This window comes from Enoplosus armatus, chromosome 12 (genome assembly GCF_043641665.1).
Source record: "Enoplosus armatus isolate fEnoArm2 chromosome 12, fEnoArm2.hap1, whole genome shotgun sequence".
Taxonomy (NCBI): domain Eukaryota; kingdom Metazoa; phylum Chordata; class Actinopteri; order Centrarchiformes; family Enoplosidae; genus Enoplosus; species Enoplosus armatus.
In genome coordinates, this window is record NC_092191.1 from 12867059 (window position 1) to 12892845 (window position 25787).

General features: G+C 42.3%; 1 protein-coding gene across 1 annotated transcript; it reads left to right on the forward strand.

The window, feature by feature from the left end:
* The first annotated feature begins 22196 nt into the window (after positions 1–22196).
* On the forward strand, positions 22197–25013 carry LOC139294706 (BLOC-2 complex member HPS6). The gene has a single exon (XM_070916639.1). It carries the CDS (start codon positions 22197–22199, stop codon positions 25011–25013), a length of 2817 nt encoding a protein of 938 aa, XP_070772740.1.
* Positions 25014–25787: the final 774 nt, after the last annotated feature.

Below are 25787 nucleotides of genomic sequence, written 5' to 3' on the forward strand. Positions count from 1 at the left end.
TGCCTCTCAAACATGTGCACGCAAACATACACACACATGCAGGCAAATGCAGATATTCCTGGAGAGTGATGAGTCAATATAAGCCTACAGGCTTTCCTCCCACAACTCTTACATGCGTTAACCACAGGCAATAATATAGACAGACACATGGATGGATGGGGTTCACCTATATAGAGGTATGAGTGTCCAGACATTGCTTAAATCGTATGCGTACAGTACTGGTCAAGAGTCAAAGTGAAAAGGAACTCCCAGGTTTACTTCCAGAGGTATAATTCAAAATCACATTGACAAGACTCCAGGAAGTCACTGCACCCGGCCAAGAAATCGCTCCAGCGGGTAACTCTTCATAAAACCACAACTTATCGTTTCTTTTACAGTTCTGTTTTTGTTCGGATCAAACAAACGACACATGACTTCAGTTCTCTATTACAGTAACTAACCCACTACAGCGGGTGATTGAAAGCTCTGCAAATTCTACCATGTAGTCATTGATCATCACAGCACAAATAAAACACTCATGTACAAATCAGTAATACTTGCCAAAATGCTTTGATTTTTGCTTTTGTCCCAATTCTTGGATGAATTATTTTTATTATTCTGTAAAATTATGTGAGTGGGTTTTTTTGTGTGTTTTATATGTGCAGTACATCCATTTTATATCTAAAATGTTGGTTTAACTCACCCTCCGTTACATCACTGGCACGGCTGATTAAAAGTTCTGCAAGCAACTAGAGCCATTGCAGATATTAAATATGCATTTGTTAAGTGAGATAGGTGTGTGTGTGTGTGTGTGTGTGTGTGTGTGTGTGTGTGTGTGTCTCCCTTCATGCGTGTGTACCACAGAATAGAGTGTGGTTTCGTGACTGCATTCACTGGAACTTTGCCTAATCTCTGAAACACAAAAGAGCAAAGAGGGGCGAGCTGTTGCATTATTAAACACACACACGTCTATTGCCTCCACTGACACGTGCGTAGCCTTTTGTGCACTTGTTTGTGTTTGCGACTTAGAAACTTACCCACGAGGCTTAGAGCTCGGTGGTTTTAATACTGGCTTCCCTCCTTCCTGTCTTATATCTATAAGAATATTCCCTTCACTGCAGACAGCTTCAAATCTGTCCTTTCACTTATCTCTTTCCCACTCCTCTCAGCGAGTGGTGGGTACATACAGTATACAAACTCACATGAACCCACTTACTCTCTCACACACACACACAACACACACACACACACACACACACACACACACACACACACACACACACACACACACACACACACACACATACAAAGGTCGCTCACGGAGCCAAACTCTCAGACTTATGACGTCTCTTGCATAATTCATGAGTCCAAATAAGAGTACATGAAATAATCATGCACAGGGGCCATATTCACAAAGCCATCTGAAGCTAAAAGGTGGTCCTAATTGGCCAATTTAGGGAACAAATTCTAAAAGTAATGTGCTTTTCAGCCATGATTTTAAAAGCCTCTCTAAAAGCAATTCTCCAATCATTGAAGCAGAAAAAAAGATTTCCCTGAAGAAAGCGGAGGGAGGTTTGGCGAGGATAAAACAATTCTTTACTATGACACATAAAATGTTGCCCACATTTGCTGAGCAATAAATGCCTTAATCCATCACGATGCTTGTAACCCTTCAGCACTTATGAGATCGCTTTTAAAATCATTACATCAATCTGGCAGACGCTGATGGTAAAAATGACCATTCCTCCTTAAGTGTTGCCTGCATGTTGTATCTCATTTGGAGATTGACTGGCAGCGGTAATTACTGCAATAATAGCCAACCACTTAAAAACACCTATTACAAACAGATCTTTCTAAAGAGGTTAGAGCTGCCTCTGCTTTCCCTAAAAATACTTAACACTAAAAGCTTTCCTGTAAATAGTTTCTTAGAGGAAACTCTTCCTGACTCCAAGGAACTTTTCTGCTGCTGTTTTGAGAAGGCAAGGAGGAAGTATTTTTAGCGGGAAGATAAAACACTGTGCGAATAGGGACCTCAAGCACATTAGAAGGTTGTTGTTTAGCTGTGGATCCTGCAAACAGGCTTAATGTCACAGGGAGGAGCTTTACACACTGCAGTAGGGATCACATTCCATGTTAAAGAAACACTAAGTAGTCAGTAGTTAAGTCACTGGAAAATGTTCTGCTGTGTGATGTTTTGGGGGGGTTTCTTATTTGTTTGTTTGTTTCCTTAAAAAGGCAATGGGTCTGTGTGTGTTTATATACAGTATGTAAATGTGCATCTGTGTGTATATGAAAGTTGTTACCTCCAGAGCTGCAATATATCAGATCACTTACGTTTTTTACATTTGTGTATGTTTATACTAAATATGTGTATTTATGTATAATATAAATGTATATATATATATATATATATATATATATATATATATATAAATAATTGTTTCTCTTTTTCGTTTCTTGTTTTCACCATTTACATAGTGAAAGCAGAAAAAGCAAAATAATAAATAAATAAAGCAAAATGATAAAATATTATTCACAAAAAAAAGGCACAGATTGAGAAAAATGTACAGCAAAGATATGAGTTAAGAATCAAGAATTTTTACTATTTGATTAAAATCGACATAATACAACAATTGTTTTCTCACTGAAAATCCAGACTTTAGTTTGGCAAAACGATGGCCATCAGCACTGGAGATTGCAGCTATTTCTACCAAATCTATGGTCCATAATTCCTCCTGTGGAAACACTGGAACTCGTGGGCTGAATTCTAAATGTGTTTATTTGCATATAATTTTCTAGTAATTGATTTTTATTGCTTGATCAAACTCATTAACATGGCGCCACGCTCTGCCTCTCCACACTGAGGTTCTCCAACTGTTCTCCTATTATTCTTTATATACTGGACTTCTCCGGTCTGTGTGAGCATTTGTGTGTGTGCATTCTTCCAATCTGAATCTCTGGTTTTATTCTCTGTGAATAAAACTACAATATCACAGTTTCCTCCCAGTAGTGTTTATGGAACATGAAACATCCACAGGGATTTGATTACAGCAAATTGCATTCATAATTACCCCAGACATTTTAATAATGGAGCTGATTAACGAATATTAGAGAGCACTGGGGGAATGTTGCTGATCGCACACTGAGAGGAGGATGATATGAACCAGGATGCAGAGGATGGATATGACAACCAGCCATGCAGATGTCTACCAGTACATTCTTCAACTGTGTGCAACTTTTACGGGAGGTATTTGTTTATTAAATGGTTCCTGAGACAAAAAGCAATAAAGTCAAGAAAATGCATTGATCAGATTGAAATAAAATATGAATAAAATTTAAACAAATGAAACTATATGTATGAATGCACACAGAGACACAGAAGTACAAATTTTTTCAGTTTGACCGAAAATCTTTGAATCTATCTAAATCCTGAGCGGTGCTATCTACAAGGCTCCCTGAAATTGGAAAAAGAAAATGCAGAACCCTGCAATGGACCACCCCCTCTCTCCTTTAAAAAATAAAGTCTTTGCCATTTCAAATCTAGTCTGTGTGCATTTATTATGGCCACTCAAACCTACGCACACAGTTCCCAAACGCTGTCGCTCTGCCACATTCTGCAGCACTTTAACCTGCGTCTGAGAAGCCCTTCATACATTATTCTGTGTCCATTCTCCATGCCTGCTCGCTGGAACACTGAACTCTAATAGCAGCCAGCAGCTCGCCCAGTTCTCCATGGTGGCAGCCTCACCCCACCCAGTCCATGGCAGCCAACTGAAGGGCACAGGCTACAGCCCGAGAGACAAACACAACATGGTTTTTAGAGCAGTAAGCAGGCTTGGGGCAGCATGCTAAACAACCTCCAGAACAAGCCCAGAGCCAACTGAGGAACCAGTTTCATTTTGTCACCTCCCTGGAGCTGAATGGATGGATTCATTTGGAAACATTCTGCCTTTATGGAGAAATAAATTGTTTCAGTCCTTAGGATAGGTTTTGAAAGCCCATTATTTCTCTCTTTTGCGAACATTTCTACTGAAATATGTAGTCCTCCTTCTCCCGTGTATATTTGAGTGTGCATCAGTGTGAGTGTGTGTATCAGTGTCTGTGCGTGAGTGCATGCTGTATTTTGATTAATCTGCGAAGTGAGTGAAAATAATGGAGGGAAATTGTGAGTTGAAGTAGATTATTACAATTCAATTTCTTTGGCACACTCTGAAAAATAACCCAATTATTTTCCAAGGTTACTACTGGCGTTCACTCTCTTTTTAATCACAGCCCCAGAGTGAAGCCAGCCCGGCTCCAGAGTAGCAATATAAACCTAGAGCAGCGCAGAGATAAGCTATCACGAGGAGAGAGGCAGGAGTTAAATAATTCAAAGTACTCTAATGAAAGGCAAATCTTGATTTACAGTTGTCTAGAATATTCATACTGTGCATAAACTTCCCTGACATTTGGTTGTATTTAAAATGCACGTTGTCTTTCCCTTGTTTGCTCCAGCATGCAGACATTTAAATAGCCTGTGTAGTCCTGTGGAATAGCAAAAGACATACCAATTTTGCCCACTTTGGTACAGAAGAATAAAGAACAATTTGATCATAGGCCCTTTTCACTGAAGACATTTGACATGTCGCAGGAGCACAGGTAATCAAATTCAGTTCCAGGGTCATGGTATTGTGCATGCTGACTCACTTACTGAGACATCTTTAATGATATAAGTAACACCTGTTTTGTTTGTTGTGAAAAAGGCCTATTGGCCTCACATCAAGGAGCCAGTGACATACTTCATCATTTTCATAGGTAATCCAGTCAAGTGACATGCTATGACCCCGTAAAAAATGTTTTAGGTGCAGACTAAGGCCTGGAGACTCTCATCTGAGTGTACCAACCAGTCCTTGGTACCACCAAAATGGGCCTCTATGAATGCCTAAATAATTGTTCTATACAAATTTCACAACAACAAAAAGGGCAGTCTGACTTCAGCACCATGGACAGAGGTCAACCAAGGCCGGCTGGTACAACTCACCTGTCAGACTGTGAGGAAGAAGCTCATTAGTGTTCTTCAGCAAACCTTTTTGCTAATGCACCTTGTGCCGTGTTGGGTTTGGAAGCAAGGTGGAAATGTTTCCAGGGAGGGAGAGATGTGAGGGGAATATTTTTGACATGAATGTGTTGGATATAACTAAATGTTGGCCTGTAAGGACCCATTTTGATTTGGTTGTTATTTCATTAAGTATGCCAGCAATGAAACACTTATAAAATCTATTCAGCTTGCATGGTTGTTTTTCTGTGTGTATGTTTGTGCTCTTGTTTTGGGAAACAAGCCAAGGACTGCCTGAGAACCTCCCACGTTAACTCAGAGTGACACTAATTAATGGCTGCTCTAATAGCTCCTTCTGCAAAACCGCTTGGACAGTAAACAAGCTTTCAAGGTGAAACGATGACACTAATGTAATTTTTACCACGCAGGGTGCACAAAGACAGCCCCATGATGTCAGAACATTAAGAAACACTGTACCTGTCATTCCAAATACTGTCCCCATCTGGTTAAATATGTTCTCCATTTGCATCAAAGGCCCTTTGCCCCTTGAGCATAATAAAATGAGTCTGAACCACAGTGCAGCTCTTGTGGCAACAGATGTGACGATAAGCCAGGCCCTGGTTCCTCATTACACTGAGAGAGGTTCCCTGCTGTATTGGGTGTGACCCAAGTCACTGGTGTCAAGCAGAGAAGAAAAATAAACCTTAATAAGTCTTAACTGAACCTGGAGAGTCTTGTCTCTGCATGCATGAGAGAGAGAATGTAACATAATGAGAGTCATGTTGGCGTACTTGCGGTCACATGCTTACCCTTGTGCATCATTGCATGCAATACATGGGGACATTATCTGTGTACAGATAATGAAGCTGAAGCAATAATGATCATTACTTTATCTCCCACACTGTGGCTCAAACAGCTCCTCTGAGGCCGGTGAGAATGGGCCTAAATGCAAATCAAACAAGGCTTCATGGAGGTACAGAGAGAGCTCTGGCGTAGAGACGGCCAGCACTACTTTTACCTCTCAGCTGTGGAGATGTGTGGTGTTCCTAGAGCAAGACATACAAGCTCTATGAATCCATCAGTCCACTTATTTTCAGAGAGTCATTTGCCACCCACACATGTACATAAATGCATGTTTTACATAAGCCCACATTGAAACGCTAAAACAAAGCCATATTTGCACACTCATGCTTACAGGCGCACGAAAAAAGACACACACCTGTCAGTTATCAGCTAATGATGGAAATCAGACAGAGATACCTCAACAATGTTGAAACTTACAACTGCAGAGTACTTTATGAAATCTGCTTCTTAAAAGTGCAGCGTAACGAAGGGTTGTTAAATCATAAATCACCTTCATTTTATGGAGAATTCTATTATACTGCAAATATAATATATATATATAATATATAATATAAATATAATCATTCTGGTTTACTTCAACTGTGTGCGCACAACTACAGCAAATACAGTAGGTCAAAGTTTAACCAGGAAGTCAGTCTGGAAACCGTAATGGCTGTTTAGATCATATTTTTACTATTTACCCCAAATATGTTATGATATAATATGATACAACCTGTACGATCAGCTGACTGCTCTGGTTCCTTTTCCTGTTTCACCTTTTAAAGTGATGTTTCCATGTGTCCATGCTTTAAGTTTGGTTTAATGCAGTGAGGATGTGGATGGAGATGTCTGCCTGGCTGTGACAATATTTAGTTTTATATACAGAAGAATGTGAGTTTCATTTATGAACCATTTTCTTTTGGCAGCATCTGCCTCCACCGCACATACGAACACAACAGAGAAGCCCTGCCTCACTGCACTGCTAATCAGAGGCAGTATTAATGCAGCATCTCCCCAGGCTGTCTCCTAGTATCAGCCTCTTATCAGAGCAATGTGACAGACAGATAAACACATGTACTGCTCCACTCAGTGGCAGGATTACTCTTCAGCTGTGTGGGGGAAGGCTGCAGATTGAGAGATACTATAGAATGCCTGAGGTTTTTCTTTCCTTATAAAGCTGGACAAACTGTCTATACAGGATGTTGGTAGCCAAACAGGCAACAACTCCACAGCGGGTTTACTGTCTTCCAATGAATCCAACTAAGACAAAACATGATTCCTTTCTTTCCAGAGGAAAAAGCTCATTCCCTCTTTTACCTCTCGCTTTCCTCTCCTTTCTGCCTCTGCCTCTCTCCACAGGGATCTGTTACAACTGAGTGGTTCTCTAATGATCTCCGAGTGAGAGGCAGAAAGTCATCCATAAACATGCACATGGTCACAGTCTCACACACACACACACACACACACACACACACACACACACACACACACACACACACACACACACACACACACACACACACACACACACACACACACACACACACTTTTCTTGGTAACCTCAGGGATAATTGGGGGAGAGTTCCCCTAGCTCACCAAATCCCAGTATCCTGCCACCATTAAAGCATGGGGCTGTGTCTGTGCAGGTACATTTAGTGAACTGGTATTCTTGCTCTGTGTGTGCGTGTGTGTGTGTGTGTGTGTGTCTGCAAGACTGAATGTGTGTGTTGGAGAGAGAGAGAGAGAGAGAGAGAGTTGGGGAAGACTTGACAGGTGTTTTTAGGGATGAAGTGCAGCAGACAGCTTGTCAGTCGGATGGAGAGTCAGTATTTTGTGTGTGTGTGTGCATGCATGTGTGTGTGTTGGGTGGGTGGGTGTATGTGTGACATGTAAAGTGAAGTGTTAATGCTTGGTTGAGCATGTCGAGGGCCCTGTACATGAAACTCTTCACAGCCTGGAGAAAGAGAGACAGGCAGATGCAGGAAGACACAGGTAGGAAGTGAGAGAGAGAGAAGACCAGGGTCCATTTCCAATCCCAAGAAGTCACAGTGAATCAACTTCCAGCTATCTGAAAAAGTAACTGCACAAAGGAAGTGATTTATGCTTTAGTATTTTTAAATATAAATTGCAACTAGACAACATAAATTATTAGGACAGAATAATCATAAAGAAAAGTTCATTAATTGGCCAAAACACTCAAAACATTGCCTACAACTCTCCTAATTGGCTCATGCCCTCAGTCCTCCGAAATAATAACCTAATAACTTCCAGTAAAGTATAAGAGGTCCTACATGACAGCCAATGTGGAATATATACGATAATTTCAGTCAGAGGATGGCCGCACATGCAGCCAATGCTGCTGACAAATACAAATCAGGAGGTATTTTGTAAAGGTAATCCATAGCTGTATTGGCCAAGTGGCATTTTTAAATTCAGTCTGTGAAATCTTTATATTTGATTTACTTACAGAGCTTCTCTCACAGTGATTTTTTAGCCATTAAACACAGCTCCACGCCAGCTCTCATTTTCCTTTGTATTAGTGTAGCTTTGATTAAAGCATGTTTCATCTAGCTGAAGTCAAAGGATTCTTCCTCCTCATCATTATCATCATAATATTCTTTATCTCTTCATCTTATTATTTCAAACACCATTTTGATTATTACTTATGGCCTATATATATTTGTTCAGCAATGGCTTTGTAATGTATATACAGCCTCTCTATTCAGTAATTAATTGTCATTGTTACTGTTACTTGTTACACAGAAAACAATGCATACACGAATTGGACGCAATGCAAAAGGTCGGTTTATGTGGTGCAGAAGATAACGTTTGATCATGAGCTCAGTATTACTGTGTCAGATGACTGTCTTCTTAAATAAAGTTGAGGCGATGAATCCTGTCAGCCCTCAGTTTGTTTGGTTGTGCTGTAAACAGATACATGAGTTGGGTCAATAAACATGTTATTTTGAAGTGAAGACTGGGACCTTTATTAAAGCGCACTTGACCACCAGTAACAACAAATGAAATCTACCAGTGAGGGCTAAACATTTGTCCATTTTACGTCATGTTTATGGTCTAAAACTTCCTCTGTAGGGCCTCTTATTTTTATTTTATGGGCTCTCTGTCAGTAATATTATCCATAAAAGCAACATTCTCTTTCACTCCAACACAGATGATAAAATCCTTACAGTGCAATAAAACCACACAAAAACCCTTAAAGTATCGATCCAGTTTTATCCACCAATTCTTCCTGTTGAATTGATTTAAATTCTTTGTTCAGAGGACACAAGACTTTTACTCTCCATCTGTAAAATTACCACAGTGTTGTCAGAGACTCAAGTCTAGCCTGAAACCCCTGCTGGTGCTGCCCTGATGCACACATGAAAACACACATGCAGACATATACACACACAGATACACACACTTTGACCATCTGACCTCATATCTTAAATTGTGATGTGTTTGATCTGTAAAGCACTTTGGGTGAACCCGCAAGGTTAAAAGCGCTTTATAAATTAATAAGACTTAATATGACTTATTTTCTCATCTCTATATATTTTCTGTTACTTCAAAACGCCCACACACACATGCCAACTTATCCTAATGACGTCCCACCAGATTGTTTTTGCATTGATGCTCTCAGACAGGAAACATGACTGATTGAGACATTCGCCAATAAATATAATCCAACAAAAACAATGCTTATCAACACATATGTATGTGATGTATGGCATGGATATACGATAATTTGAGAGGTTATTATATATAATGTTAATCATACGCTAATTGAGAATGTTTACATCTAGTGACTAATAGTTGCATACTACTAAGTCTGTTTCTACTTGATTATGTCATCGTGGGGATGGGTCAAGCATCATCAGCTCGATGGAAAGGGATCCATAAATACTTCCATAGTAAAGGTATGCTTGTACAAATATCCAGTGCTTTACTTTGCAATTGCATCTGGACTGGTATTGATGTTAAATTTGCCTCATTTCCACTGTAAAATACAATTACCATGGAAAAAAATACTGTTGTTGTTATGAAACTATAATTAGACGCATGGACATTTGCAGATAATAACAAATTAAATCTAATGTCACCTATGCAAAAAGGTAATAATAACAATAATAATTAAAATTACTCTTACACCTGGTTGGACGCCACTGACCCTTGTAGCTGATGATACCTGATAACTTGCATACAATAGGTGTGTGTGGGAACTAGAAAAGCACTTCGTTTGAAGAATACTGCCGCCTTAACACTCAGATTACTCACATACACCAAACACTCAGATTTACAACATGACCAAAAAACGAGTTTGCCGACCTTGACAAAAGAAATTCCAACATTTTCTCTCCATTTTAAACTAAAGGAATAAGATTCAGCTGGCTGGTGATGACGGGACAAAACATGGACTGAGTGAGTTCTGGAAAACCCCCTCTTCAATTAGTCACATCGCATTGGAAATCAGTCTGGCCAATGACTTGTTATCTCCCCAGATATTAGCTTAGTGGGCTATCAAATCCTTCAGTCCCAGTTTCAAAACCTAATGCCAAGGTATTAGACTGCAGCCCGTGTTTACCCCGCTCTGCCAATAGCGTCATTGGCAGCTCGCAGTCGAACACTTCCCAGCACACAACAGTGAAAACCCTTCCACGGCGTCAGGGGAAGCAGCAACACCTACTTGTGTAAATCCCCTCAAAGCCACCACATTATCTCCGCAGCACAGCTATAGATTGCTGAATCATGAAATGCTTTGAAAGAATTATGGGCAGGACACCATGATAGAGTGTCTGCTTCTCAGCCATATCAGCATAACACGCTGTAACATGAGCCATGTATTGAACTAAGAAGAACTGCCAATCACTGTGAAACCTCTTATCTTAATAAGCTTAAGTGTTTGAATATTCAGTGGGTATGCATGTACAAAATATAGCCACGTTATTGGCGGTACTGTGACTGCTAGAGTGAATTAATTAGTTAATTTATAATTCAGTGACAAAAAGAAAGTTCTGCAGTGTCTGAAAGTTTGATTAGTGTTTTGTGTACTAATGCAATCTTGCACGCTTCAGTTGCTCAACAGGTTTGCTACTTATCACATTAATCATTTAGATCAAGAAAAAGGTATTTTTGTCAATCCAGAGCAATTTCTCAGCACGATATCCAGCTCTAATACAGATGTAATATAACAATAGATTTAAACTGTGAACATCAACAACTCCAAGCTTTGAGTAATTATTGCAACTAACAGTTTGCATTAGTTTTAATCACTTAAACAAGCTAATAAAGTTGTTTGTCTGTCTGTGAAGGACTGTTGCCCCTCCCACGTACCTCCCTGCATTGTTTCCAATTACTGTAAACAGGAATAAGCAACTAAAGATAATTATTTAAACATTATTAGTACATACAGCCAGTGATTTCATCAAATAGTGTGGAGATCCATTTCACATTTTGTACATCAGTTTTGACTTTTCTTTCTCTATTTATAATGACATCATATAAACAGTATCATGTGACAGACTGAGCATCTGCTATATATCTGGAAAAGTTTTTACTCTTTGTGTGCAAGCATATCTGTGTGTGTACGTTCTGTATTTGTAACTGTGAGTGTGTTTGTGTGTGACAATGCTTGCTTAATCACAGCATCTGTCGCTGTCATCGCTCTTGGATATAAACATCATCAATCACCAGAGGAAGTGACATTATTTATTACGGCCCTATTTGTTGGATTATTGAAAAGACTTTATCATCGTACGAACCAAATCAACTGCAGCGTGCCACGTAAGAATGCTATCTGGTTATTGATTGCATTAAAAAAGAATAATAATCCAACTAATTTCAATTAAGTGAAGGTGAAACCTTTATCAAAAGAGGAGTGTATGATTCACGCCAATATGATGAATGTGTCTGTTAGATTAAAGATTAAAGTCTCAGGTTGATGTAATAACATGGCTTTTTTTAGAAACCACGCACTGCTGCATGTTGTCTCTCTAGCCATCTTTCAGTTATCTAAGACACTGGCTGAGTCATAGTTGCAGCTCGATGGAGATTTAGAAAGTGATGGATATTAAGTGTAGTGGAGGTAAAAACAGTAATCTCAAATCTGTCCGACGCCCACTCTCATCTACTCTCTCACACCCTCTTTCCTTTGTCACCATAACTACTATCTGTTTCTCTCTTCAGAGAGAAGAGAGCAACGGGGTGTCTGAGACTAACATTTCCTGTACAGGGAAAATATCGGCAAATATATTAATAGTAATCAATGTTGTCTTCTAATCACTGTATCACTTAAATGATTTGTCAATAATAGTGTTGACCGTGTTAAATATCCCCTGCAAAGGTGAAGTGTTTCTTTCCAACAATCAAACATGACCCTCCCCACAAATGTCAAATGGATCAACTGACGTGTGTTATACATTTATTTTGAGCCCATTTAAGTTTTCCTGACAATACGCTTCATTTAGCTGGGTTCCATCTTCAAATCGAAAACACGGTGAGGTGGGGGCTGTTTTTATGGGTAGAAGAGGAAAACCTCCTGTTTTTCTGACTTTGCTGAGCTCACACACTATAAGATGCCCACTGGTGGCCTTGCAGTCACATCAGATAGCCTCTGACTACTGTTAAAACTAATGTTATAAAGACGACAGTTTGACGACCGCTAGGGAGGCTAATTTAGCTGTTTTTTATAACAGCAACTTCTGTATCTGTAATCTGTAAGACACATGCAATTAATCTGTGTTCATTTTGTTTTCATGTTGCATTAGTGCATTGTTGAATGTTTCCTTGCTTTCAGAGTGAAATAGTCGCATATCTTTTTTTCCATATTGGCATGAGTAAAAGGTTTAATTTCCCCTCTTCAGACATCCTTTAATGAAAGCTGTATGTTAAGGCTTTAAATGGTTTATTTAAGATAAACTGTAATTTCCCAGGTGCCCAAACAAAAGTTCTTCATCCCAACCACATGGTTTGTATTCACTTTGAGTTCCTCCTGTCTGTAGCTTTTTGGCGTGGAACAGAAATCGTGTGCATGTTTGTGTGTGTATGCATGTGCGCACCTGTCTGTCTGCTGGCCCTCCATGTGTGCATGCTGGTTTATTTGCCATATGCCAAGGGCTCTTTGGAACAGAGGCACCATTATCCATTCATCAACCCTGCAGCATCAGTGTTTGCCGGTTTCCCTGATCTACAGTCTAATTTACACCTAAGACACTGACTCTCCTCCCTCTCAAAACCCTTGTTGACATAAAACAGGAACCACAACTATAAATCAACAAATGCTGCACTGTTTCTGAGTCCCACCGGTCAATATGTTCCTGTTTTTAAAAGCAAAAGTTTTGATACGATGCACCAAGCCATTGAGAGACAGATGGGAGAGAGGTGGAAAAGGAAGTGAACCTGTAATCCACAAGTGACAGTTTAAAAGTTAGGCATTTAGCGCATCTTCCTTATCTTATCTTGAGGCTTAAATTTGATCAATAACTGTAGTGACAGCGATAGACAGTTAAGAGGAAAAGAGGGCTTTATAAACAACAGCTACATTGAGAGACACCATCACAAGTCCTGTCCATGTCCATTTTCGCTCACCCTTCCTCATTTCCTTCACTGCTTTTATGGTCGCAGAGCTGTAGGCCTCAGGTATTGATTGTATGCCGAGGACTAATGGGCATGACAAAAGCAGTGTGGGGAGACAGGGAGGAGAAGGAGGAGAAGGAGGAGAAAATAAGAGGGAGAGGGGGTAAATGAGAAAGACAGATACATAAGAGTGGCGCCTCTGCCGACACCCGGCTCTAAACAATCGTCACAAAGACAGAGCAAATGAGGGCAGAGTGGAGGGACGACTCAAATCAGGGATGCAATGACCATTTAGTCAGTACCCCAAACCCAGACCCTGGAAGTAGTTTACCTAAATGGCATACTGTCGTTTCTGATGTTATCAATTACTCCTGTGCTCTTCTGGAAAATCATAAAGCAAAACATTAAGAATGCAAGAAAGACTCCTAGAGAGACGGAGGGTCTGTTCTCGCCTGAAGTTCCTCAGGCAAAAAGTTCATAAGAGTAACTAAAGAGGAATACAAACACACTGACAGAGAGAGGTAGGACGAAGGGGGAAGAAGTCGGACATTGAGGTCCAAGAGTCTGAGGCGTCCCTTTCTCTTGGAGCAGAGCTGCTACACAAATGAGTCTCAAGATAGCTGCTTTCCTCATCCACTGATCCTTCTTACTCACCCACCCCCTACCCCCACCCATTCGACCCCTACCTGATCAGGCCTGCTCCTGGCTCCTCTGCTGCCCACAGGAAATCATTACACCCATTGTGAAACTCTCTACCAATCTCTTCTGTCCCCTGAGCTCCACCTTCTTCCAATTAGGAGGTGTGCTGGCTGATTGTTAGCCACTGCATCTCTGAACTCATTCCTCTTTACTCCCAAGGTCTCGAGATTTTGCAGCGTTTAAGGACAAAAGCCAATTAAGACTACACAGCTTGTATACCTATAGCCTATACGTCGAACATGTGATTTAAATAGAAACATTGTTGGGTTTTGTTGACAAGTTGTTGCTTTTTTCAAATGCTGGAGGGAAGTTTGTGGCTCACAGTGTTTCTGATAATGCCCATCTAATGTGTGGTGATATAGAACTTTCCCTGCCATATGGCCTGTGGTTAGCTCGTAATGAATGTGCAGTGTAATGTTGGACGCCTACCCAGGGACCTAATTTATCAAGCAAAGGCCAACAGTGTCAAAGCCATTTCCTCGTGAGATGCAGCCACACAGCGAATGAATCAATGAGGCTGTAATGTGCAAGGTGTAGCAGTACGTATTCATATTCCCTCCACCACGCAGGCGTGGGAGCGCTAAGGTCAAATAAATGGGACAGGCATGTACAGGCCTGCAGGGAGGATAATGCAAGATGGCAGGTCTCCTATCGGTGGAAAATACTGATTTATCATCATTTAATATGATGTGAATATTTCATGGCTTTGTATTGGAGTAATCTCAGTGCTGATGCTAAAGGTGAGTGTATGTTAGTGTGTCCAAATGAGCCTTGAAACAGGCTTTTCCTCAGAGCCACAGTATGACAGCAATTTCCATTTTCACTTCTATTTTTAAAAAGGGAAAAGGCTTTACAACTGTGAAGCTCCTGCAATGGTGCTTTCAGCTTTTAAAATCTAGAAACCCTGAATGGCAGAGAACTCCATTAAAAACATAATATGAGTGATTAAATTTGAGAAGGGTTAGTTTGGTACATGCATCCCACGTGCCGCCAACACAACCAACAATCCATCAGCATCCCAGCCTTGTTGTTCATTTTGAAACCTGAGCATACTAAAAGAAGTGCTGTAACGCCAACTTAAATTACTGTCAGACATTGAGACCCACCCCCACCTCATAGACAGTACACACAAACCCACAGAAAGACTCCTTTTTATAGCTTCACATAGAGATTTTGAATCTGTCGTGAAATATGAATGTTGTAATGAATTACACCAAAACAGGAAAAAAAATAAGTTGTTGACAAATTAAATGTTTCTCTATTTGTCTCTCTTGTCTGTCCTCGTAGGAGGTCTAAGGGATGAATATGAGCTCGACAAAAACGCACAGCACCAGCTCTGCTGCAGCTATTCCCTGAGCCCACAAGCGAATGTCACTCTCCGAGCCAAATTCTAAAATGAAGCAGACACCAGATGTTGAGGTGGTCAGAGGAAGTGGCCAGAATGACAACAACAATCCTTCTGGCGAGATGATGAGCAACTGCACCTGGAAGCAGCTATGATAAGTATGGTAGGTCAAATCTAAACCAGGACAAGTAGTGTGATGGATGACATTCATCTTTGTCCTCTCTTCCAAATAGGTTTTCATAACTCATAAAATAAGACCCAGGTTGAAACTAATGGGAAGCTTGGATGGTTTACCAGGTAACCACCTGCTTCATTTACATGTTCAGTCTGATCCGACGGCAGCTGACTGTTGTCGTTTATAATAAGCCGTCTCCAGTATGATGTTTGCTTGCTGGATCAGGCACCATATGCAGGCGTCTTAGAGCAGAATATACCATTCAGTCAATGAAAGCAGCAGCAAGAGAGAGGAGACAGCGCATAACTGTATGTGCTTGCCTGTGTGTGCAAGAGCAAGGGAGACAGATGTTGTTGTTCATGCATCTCTATCTCAGCTATCGTTACCACCTATAAAAGATTACAGGCACATAAAGGCAACTGCTGAAAGTACACACAGACGATTTTCAAATGCCACCGAGTTGTAATGACGTGACAAGACATTATAATTATACAGCTCATCGTCTGAAGTTCTCATCATGCGCAGGTTCATCGCAGGTTTCACTGCTTCTCCTTTCGTGCAAGTGGGGCACATTTGGGGCAAATGTAAGAGGAAACCACCAGCAACATGCTCAGCACATGCACACCTTTCACACACAAATAAACTAAACATACGCGCCACTTGTGTTTGGAGGGTGTGTTCATGCTGTGAGAAGCTGTCAAATTCACCTCAGAATGCATCCAAGGTGGGGGGCTTTCAAGTGACAGCATCAAGGTTTTGTGGATACAGAAGCAGTGAAATTAGGCCAAGACAGGGGAGAGGATGCTCTGCGTGATCAAAGGCTACACAGTTACCGGTTTGACTGTTCCGTGTTGTCAAGGCGAGGCGGATGTTTTCAGAGACAAAAAGGAGAAATTGCATTGGAGGGTTTATCTCAACAGCAATTATACCTGATCCTGGGACAGAGAGATGGAAGCAGAAGGGGAGACGAGGAGAGGCTGAGGCTGAAAGAGACAGAGAGAACATGAATGCCAGAGATGGAAGGAAACCTTGATATAGTTCCAGGCTGATTAATGAAGAGCCAGTGAGGTGAAATGAACAGGAAATCGGGAGGAAGCAATGGCTGAATCATGTTCTTTGATCTTTTGCTCCAGCGAGACTTTGTACACTCAAAGCTGCAGCAAGCACAGTGACACACCTGTTTCCATAGCTATAAAACACAGAGGAGATGGAGTTGTGTTATTGGCTGGTAAGCTCCCTTGTCACAATCAGAGGAGGAGGGAGGATTTGATGGCGCTCTCCTCTAAACCCTCTGGATACGGTTAAACAGTTCAGTCAGCACGCTCTGTGTAAGAGCAGTGATGGCACGACCTTCTTTTATCCTCACATGACCAACGTCAGCCATCAACCATCAAAGCCAATGCACATACTGCCAGCCTGTGGTCGCAAAGGGTACTGCACTTCAGTAGCCGTGTGTGTGTGTGTGTGTGTGTGTGTGTGCGTGTGTGTGTGTGTGTGTGTGTGTGTGTGTGTGTGTGTGTGTGTGTGCATTTCATGAAGACAGTACAGAATAAGAGATGCAGCGATAGGAGACAAGCAAGAGAGGCAAAGGGCTCCAAAAACATTAGCACATCCCGCAATGAGCCAAGGGCCATGAATCCGATTAATAGTGTGATGTGAGCGCTAATGCTATTTATGCTCAGAGTCGGGGTATGGATCATTGAGATAAGAGTCTAGTGCTAAATGCGGAGGGACAGCCAATTGCAAATGGCCTGTTATCTAATCCGCTCATGAGGCGAAGTATCTGTTATGAGTGACAGCGCTACAGACATTTCAGCACTGCTGTGACCTCTCACTGGGGTTCATTTGAGGAACATCAGAAGTTTCATTTCAGGGATTTCACTAATTCTGGGATATTTCTCATTACACCTTTTTTTTCCCCTATCAAACTTTCTTCATCATGCCAAATGAATGGCTGATAACATTTCCAAAATGGCTGTTAACATCTCATCCAGCATGTTATTGTTCAGTCATCTCATCTGAAGATATACTCAGTCATAGCTCATTTATCTACAAGTCTGTTTGTCTTCCTAATGAACCGCTAAGTTTCCCTCTCCCTGCATCATCTCCCCTCTCTGTACTCATGAATTGCCACTCCATGTGCTTGCACAAATTCATTACACAGTCAATATTGCAGAGACGCCGCTGAGCTATGCGCTTGGATGTTGGAATATAATCTTGCTGAAAATTATTTACCGCTTAAAGGACAGTGTTGGAAAAGAAGCTCTGGAGAGAAATAAATGTAACTTTCACACCATTGGAGTCCTCTCAACCATCAATCCATAGTTTTAAAATGAAGCCCCTCAAAGAGATTAAAACAGAATATTAAAAAAACGTATTTCCATTTTTTTATGGAATAAGATGAAGTTATTAAAATGAAGCAATATTGAGCATCCTCATCTCCATCTTTCCTTCATTCCTCCACTGTTAGTCCTGTTTTTCTCTGACGTGAGAATAAAAGATGTGTGCGAGAGAATCAAATGACGGATGACTTCACCTCCCACAATGCTGCACTGTATGTCAGCACGAAGGAGAGTCAATGAAAGACCCTTTGAAGCTCAAGACAAAATGCTCCAGCGAAGTGTTTTACAGAAGCGAAGGGAGATGTGGTGAGAGAGAGGCTGCACACATGACAGCTTTACAACAGCGAGAGCAAACTGACAGTAATATCTGCCTGTTCTCGCAGGAGACGGGAGGCTGACAGGCAGCTGCAACTTTCATTTGACGCAAGGATACAGAGAAGTAGCATCTCACTCAAACCCCAAACAGACTGAGAAATATCTGTCTTTTCTTGCACACTTTTACACACACACAGACATGTCTTTCTTCTAAATTGTGCTCAAATTAAAATAATTGTATCCTGAGGGGATGCAAAGCCGACAGCCTACCCATCTTTTTTACCTTGAGCAGCAAATGTTGCAGCCATTGGTTTTCTTTTCTACAACATATAACTCAAAAAGGAAATCTCCCCTGCCTCCAACCCCCTCCAGTCTCCAGACAAGTACTTTATCTTCCTGTCTACAGGCACAGCAGACTAAACACACTCTCTAATAGAGGGTGTTTTCTGTCCAAGGCAAGCCTGTCTGGAGGCGGCGGGGCTTGAATCTAATGTTTGAATAACATCTGCATCCATATACTTTATCAGCAATGACACAGAGACATAATAGGACACACACACACACACATATGAATGGGTAACCTGTCTCCCTTAAAATGCATTCTGGCTCAATAATACAGGCAGCCCACATAAATATATGGGAGCTGAAAGCAAGAAAAGCACCAGGCTTTCAAAGAGCAACCTCATGGAAACTCATTCAAGTTATTGTGCAGCTAGTTAGGTCAGAGAAGAACCAGCAAGTAACACCAAATTTCACATTTCCCAAGGCAACATGACCTCCTACTTTCAGACAGTGAGAGAAAAGAAGATAAAGAGCATGTGGATCTGGAGAAAAAGAGCTAAAGTTGCAGCTTTTATGACCAGAAAATCATTACTTTGAAACCTTAGACGGGGGAAAACGTAGGTGGAAAAACTTCTCAAGGCACTTCAGCTCTCAGCGGACACACGCAGCCGCCAACACAGGATGACAGTGGATTTTACCGGTCAGCTTGAACTGTCCAGAAACATTGAGGTGAAAAAAGAAACAATAAAAGTCATGAGATTTAATGGACGAGTTTAGTTAACTGTGGGTGAGAGAAGACAGCAGCCTTGTGATGCTGCGTCTGTACAGCCATGTGATATTCATTGAAAAACACAGTGAGTGTTGTCTGTAATGCTAAAGAGTATGATTCAATACATTTGTGCACTCCGGGTAATCTATTAAACTCTACCCTAGTGAGCACCTTTCAGATATTTTCATTAATTTTTATTTGCCCATTGAGCTTCCAAAACACCCACATGCAGTGAGTGAAGATCAACACTGCCTCCTCCTGGATATGAAGTGAACATGACAGACACCAGCAAAAAAGAATTCAAGTACTTGTTTCCACAGTTATCTCATTTTTGCGGAGAATATTCAAGAAGGTATGAAGTCAAAACGTAAAAGAAAAACACACAAGCAAGATGTGTCAACAGAGAGGCTTGTGCCATTATGAGGCAGTGAGACACAGACAGCGGAACTTTCACTATGATTTGATTATTGGTATCACAAGTCTTTATCTAATATTATTAAACACAAGCAAACTCATCCTTAACTTTATCATTAGTGCCCTCATTCAATCCCAGTATGTGAGCTTAAAAGCTTCCACTCGAGGGTGTGTATAACAGAAAGTCAATGGAGAGACACAACACATCAAATGGCATGCCAATAAAGCCTATTGAAGTGAAAATTGAAATTGAATTGACAAGAAAGGCAAACACACAACATTTAGTTTTATACATTTATACTCTCTATAAAGGAGAGGAAACGTGATTGGCACCTTCTCCAATTTGTTTTGAGTTATCCTCTACATGCTGCCAAGAGTAAATATTCCTTATTAAATAAAATACACACATAGTCCTAACCGGTGTGAGCCACTGCCAGCCAAATAACAGATTCCTTCGTCTGTATCTGAGGATCTAAATGTCAGTACAGTGTCATTTACCAGCACAGCTTCACAGTGTGGGCTGACTCGAAAGTTGCCATGAAAGTTTGTTAAAGTAACAAACTTACTTACTTCACAGTGGGCAGACATTCACTTATACTGTGAGTCATCACTGAGACTTTAACTCACATTGTAATAAACTTTATTTTCCTTCAAAGACAAAAGAGTTTTTTACCTCTGTGTGCTATGTTGGTTGGCCCCTTAGACGCCTACCATGCAATCCTCCTGCAGCCACATCTGTGGTGTGAAGCAGGACGGCTCTTATTTCAGGAGCTGATTTATATGAGTCAGTTTCTCAGGTTGGTATCAACACAGATGACTTTGTTATTGACCAGCCACTCTTTTCACAGCCTCTCGCCAAAATGAACAAGGATGTACTGGAATAGTTTCTCAGTTTCTAAGTTGGATTCTTGCCTCCAGATCTGTGGAGGTAAAAGTAGTTTCCATAGTTACACTGCGTATGAGTTAGCTTTAAAAACATCCTTTAAAGTATGCCGTCAAAGTAGATGAGGAAATTAGCACAGTTCCTCATTTGTGCTTATCTAGATATTGTTTTCACCTACTTTCAAGCTGTTTGCAGCCAAGTAGCGTCAGCGTTACTGCACATATTCTTGGCTCTGTTTCTTTTGAATCATCCTCCTCCAACAACAACACGAGGAACTTAGAAATAAAACAAAATGGGCAATTGTATTGATTCCCAAAGTGGCATGCTCTTTTTGTTTGCACTGTATGTTGAAAGGTCAGAGGTTGAGGTAAGCTACTGAAGCCAGATCTGAAAACAGTTCAGTATCCACTTCAGCACTTAATAAACACTGTCCAAACTGTGATCCAATATTGAATTGCACTTTTCCACTGTTTTTCAATTGGGGGAACACATCTGAATGGGATAGATCTACTGGCAAATCATTGAAAAGCTGTGCACACTTTTGGATGGACGAAAGGTTTCCAGCAACAAAAACTGCTGTTAAGCATGCTGCTAACTCACAACAACCAGAGAGGCAATACATAAAAATGCTAATGCATAAAAGGAACCAAAAACGTGTTGTTATTTGGCTTTCTTCTGCTTTCTATGGAGCTAAACCTAAAAATACTTTTTCTTCTTCTGCTGTAATTGCAGTGATAGCATATACTATTTACAATTGTGGTTTCAGTTCCTAGTATTATTTCAGCATTGGATAACAAACAACGTGAAACACTGAAACACACCACTAGAGAGAATTAATACGATTGCAAAATGTTATCAGGACTTCAGTTCAAAAGTTCCTACGTTTACTAGAGTAATCAACAGGGTAGATATAGAGGCGTCCTCCCTGTCAAACTGATTGTATAGGTCGATATCGCTATTTTTCTTCTCCAGATAAATCATATTTATGTTCACTGCAAAGATGTTAAGACGTTTAACTTTGGTGGACTACAAACTATCCTTACCAGCAGGTCTAATGAGCTGACTGAAGACCACCATGCTACGGCAGTTCCTCTTCTCTGCGCCTCTTCACAATCTTTGCCAGCCCTCGTGTCGTCGTCCAGCTCCTCCTCTTATGCAAAACATCCTCGGCATCCGGAAATAAACGATCCCGTGATGTCAGGGGCAGAGCTAGCATAGCATCGGAATGACCAAAGTGCCTTCCGCGATTTGAGTTTACAACTTTTTCAGCGGTTACTGTCAGCTAACAGTTTAGCTCCGTCGTCGTCTGCCGACATGGGGTTAGCGGGGTCGAAGGCTGCCGGAGGATGTATTCTTCCGCACGAACGTTAACAGCGGGATGAAGCCTCTCACGGGACCTAACGGGATGCCGTTGAGTTAGCCTCTCCGGAGCCCCGAGGTGAGATTTATGTGCCACACAAGCTAGCAGGCTAGTTCATCATACGCTGTGGCAAGTTAACTTCAAGCAACACTCCGCTGCTCAGAGTGTACACGGGGAGTTATGGCGAGGTTGGTGTTGGAGCAACTGTCAGATTTCGGGGACTATACTGGCGGTAAAGAGCTGACTGAGATCTTTAAACGGACCAATAACGAGCAGTCAAACGTTCGCCTGAGCCCAGATGGACGTCACATCCATGTTATCCTCCGCAAGCCGAAGGTCGGTCTTGTGACTTTTGACAAGTATGAAAGACCCCACCTGGCCCAGAACCAGAAGAAGCTGGATCTGAGGTTGACACGGAACGTGCCTATTGTGGATATTGTATATTTGGACCATAGTAATAATAACAACAGCAGCAGAGCCTCGGCGGCTGTGGCAGTGGTTTATGAGGATGGAAAAGCTGAGTTTTGGAAGTTCCAGGAATGCCAAGCTGGCTGGCATCTCCTGCAAACATCGGACTTGTGCAACAGCCCTCGAGCAAGAGTGGTGTCTGTCTGTGCCTGCTCCAGTCTTATCATCTGGTGTGAGGAGAGGCCGCCCTCAGAGAGCTCCCCTTCCCTCTGCTCCACCAGGAATAAGCTGAGATACTGTGTTTGCAGACGTGATTTCGAGGTGGAGGAGGGGGCTGTCAGCTTGGGAGGAGTGAAAATCGCCCTCCACAACAACCCTAAATTCAACGTGGTCAGCTCAGGGGAATATGTGCATCTTCTCCCCGACTTGAAAGTGAAGCCGCTGTTGAGTATCTCCAAATTTTTTCTCTCCTGGTCCCCTCGCCATGACTTCTTCACAGTCAGCACCACATGTAAAAACATTCCCCTGAAAAAGCTTTCAGCTAAAGAGTCTGACTTTAAGAGGTTGGTGACAGACTGTTTAGGATATTTATCAACTCTTGAACCACCTGAGATCTACGACTTCTCTCCTACAGCCTGTGGAGGCCTGCTGCTGCTGCTCAGCACAGGCTGGGTGTGTCTTCTGCAGAGAGATGGGATGTTGCGGCAGGTATACAAACTGGTGGACAACTGCTTGGTATCATTTGGTACTCACACTAGCCTCTGCATGTACCAGGACACCCTGGCGCTGCTGATAGGGCAAACCTTGCATCTAATAGATGTGAACTGTGGCAGAGAGCTGGAAAAGATCATGCTGAAGAGAGAGGGGTTATTATATGTGAACCGGGCTGAAAGATGGACGCCTCACCTGCTCTTAGAAACTGGACTTTTTGTGGTGGTGAGCAAGGAGACACACTCCAGAGATGGCAACTTTAAGATGAAGCCTTCTGGTTTCAGTGCTGTGGAGAGTATTCATCCTGGAGCCCTCCTGGTGGAGGCTGTCTTTGAGGAGGCCTGTAAATACTACCAGCAGAGGAGCCTGAGCAGCACCCAGCTCACAGTGGACACGCTGAAGAAAGGAGGTAGGTTCCAGGCTCCCATCTCTTTAGCCTCCATCCTCAGGAACTACCTCAGCACAGGGCCGAGGCAGAAAGGAGCAGAGTTACCCCCGAATGAGGGAGATGGATGTACAGCAGGGCAAGATAAGCTAATGGGCTCTCTGGAGGCTGAGCTCAAGGCTCTGGTCTCTCTGGAAGAGGTGAAGGGCAGTTTAGTGAGGGGAAGTGTTAAAGAGGTGGAGGCAGTGTGTGAGAATCTAGTTGAGAAAGAAGTAGTCAGGCTGCTGTCGTCCTCAGAGCTGGATAAAGAGGCTCTGCTTTACCTCAACTCCATCTTCAGCATCTTCCCCAGCCAGGTGTGGAGGGCAGCACAGGCCGCCCTTCAGCTACACTACAACGGGGAGGGCTCTCTGTGCAGCAGGGCTCCCCCAGACGTGTGGAAAACTGTCCTCAGTCCTGCTCTGACACCTAGCACCCCAGCCTCCCTCCCATTCACAAATGGCAGGCCAAAACACAATCATAGCCTTAAATGTGATCACATTGCTAACTGTAAAGCCAAACCTGCGAGCTCCTCTTCCCCAGCTGCCCTGCCTGTGTTTGAGCTCCTCTGCCAATCAGTGTTCCAGTTCCAGCCCAGCTGGCTGCCCAGGTTCCTCGAGCTCGCCCAGCAGCAGCAGGGCTCAACCAGCCTGGGCCTGAGCCTGACCACTTCCTCCTGGAGCTTCTCTGGTGGACGGGGAGGGGAGGGCGGGGAGAACAATGTGCCGCTCTACAAACGGGCCCTGTGCGTGCTGTCCAGCCTGAGCTCTGACAGAGACCAGCAACAGGACTTGGAGGTGGAACTGCTGCTGGTTTGTGGGCGGCCCAACGCCATCCTCCAGGCACTGAGGATCCTCATGGCCAAGCAGCAGTGGGAGCGGGTCACCCAGGTGGCCCAGAAGTTCTGCAAGCAGAGCCCACTGCTCAACAAGGAGATTTTCACTACTCTGCTATGCGAGGTGGCCCAGCACAGAGACCTGGACCCTTACCTGGACCTGCTGTGGGTGCTGTGCCCAGAGGACCTCACTGTCACCACTATTCTCAACTTGGTGCTGAAAAACCTCCCTTCCCCTAACACCCCCCCCTCCTCTTCCTCCTCCTCCTTTTCCTTCTCCATGTCCAGTGCAACCTCCTCATCCCCTGCTCCCTTTGCAGACTCGCAGAGCACCCAGTTGACCATCGGGCTGTTGAAACCTCTGCTGAGAAAAGTCCTTCAGAGGGAGACCAAGCCTAGCCAGCGCTACGCTGACATCCTCCAGTCGCCATCATACCCCCCACCTGCACCTCCTCGCCAGCCTGCAGAGCAGCCCAGGGCTGTCACAGATCCCAGCACAGACTCAGCTCTGGGCAGCAACATCGCCCCGGCTCTTCTCGCAGAAACAGCTGAACAGCCGTCGTCCACACACACAACTGTCCCAAGAGCCAGGGTGACACTACCTGCTAACCCAGTCTGACTTACATAAAACTGAACAAACACATTCAAAATGGAGAACAAAACCTGTCTCATAAAACATTCCACATGTAATCTGACCCAGCTGTGAAGCAGTGTGTGTTGACAATCAGATTAACAGAGTAATATCAGTATGTTACAGGTATCATCAGTGTAATGCAGTTAATTGAGATATTTGACTGTGTTTAAAAAAAAAAAAAAAAAAAGATTGGTAATGTCAGATGAAGTATGACTACTAGAAACTATGAAATGACTACTGAAGATCTTACTAGTGTAAATACTGCAGGTAATTTTAAATCTTAATGTGTATATACTGCAATGTTATTTATCTCTTAAGCCTTAACTGCACGTGGATGAGAATGTTATTGTATAGTCTTGCATTGAAGAAGCTTAGCCTTTATCAAACTATCATCAATAAATGATAATGTATTGTGTTAACACAATATAGTGTTTATCAAAGCCACTAACTCCCATTTTTTGGGGTTTATTGTGTCTGTGTTTAGAAAACTCTTTGTCTTGGCCTTTTAAAGTAGCTGATGTCTGCTAATTATAGCCAAGTATAGCTGCCCTTAACGTGTTGATGTCAAAGTGTGTTCATGCAGTGGGTAATCTACTGACTGTTATCCAGACAAGCTGGCCTTTGTGTTTGAATGTTTGTTTTAAGTGTGGTATGGTTCAGAAGAGGAGGAGGAGGAGGAGGAGGAGGGGAGAGGAGGGTGGGGGTCCAAGGTTCCTTTACTGATTTCTGTCCATAACATATTATAAGTGCTTAAACATT

What these genes read in the sequence shown, in the direction of transcription:
- LOC139294706 (XM_070916639.1), top strand. Translation starts at nt 22,197, where the DNA reads ATGGCGAGGTTGGTGTTGGAGCAACTGTCAGATTTCGGGGACTATACT.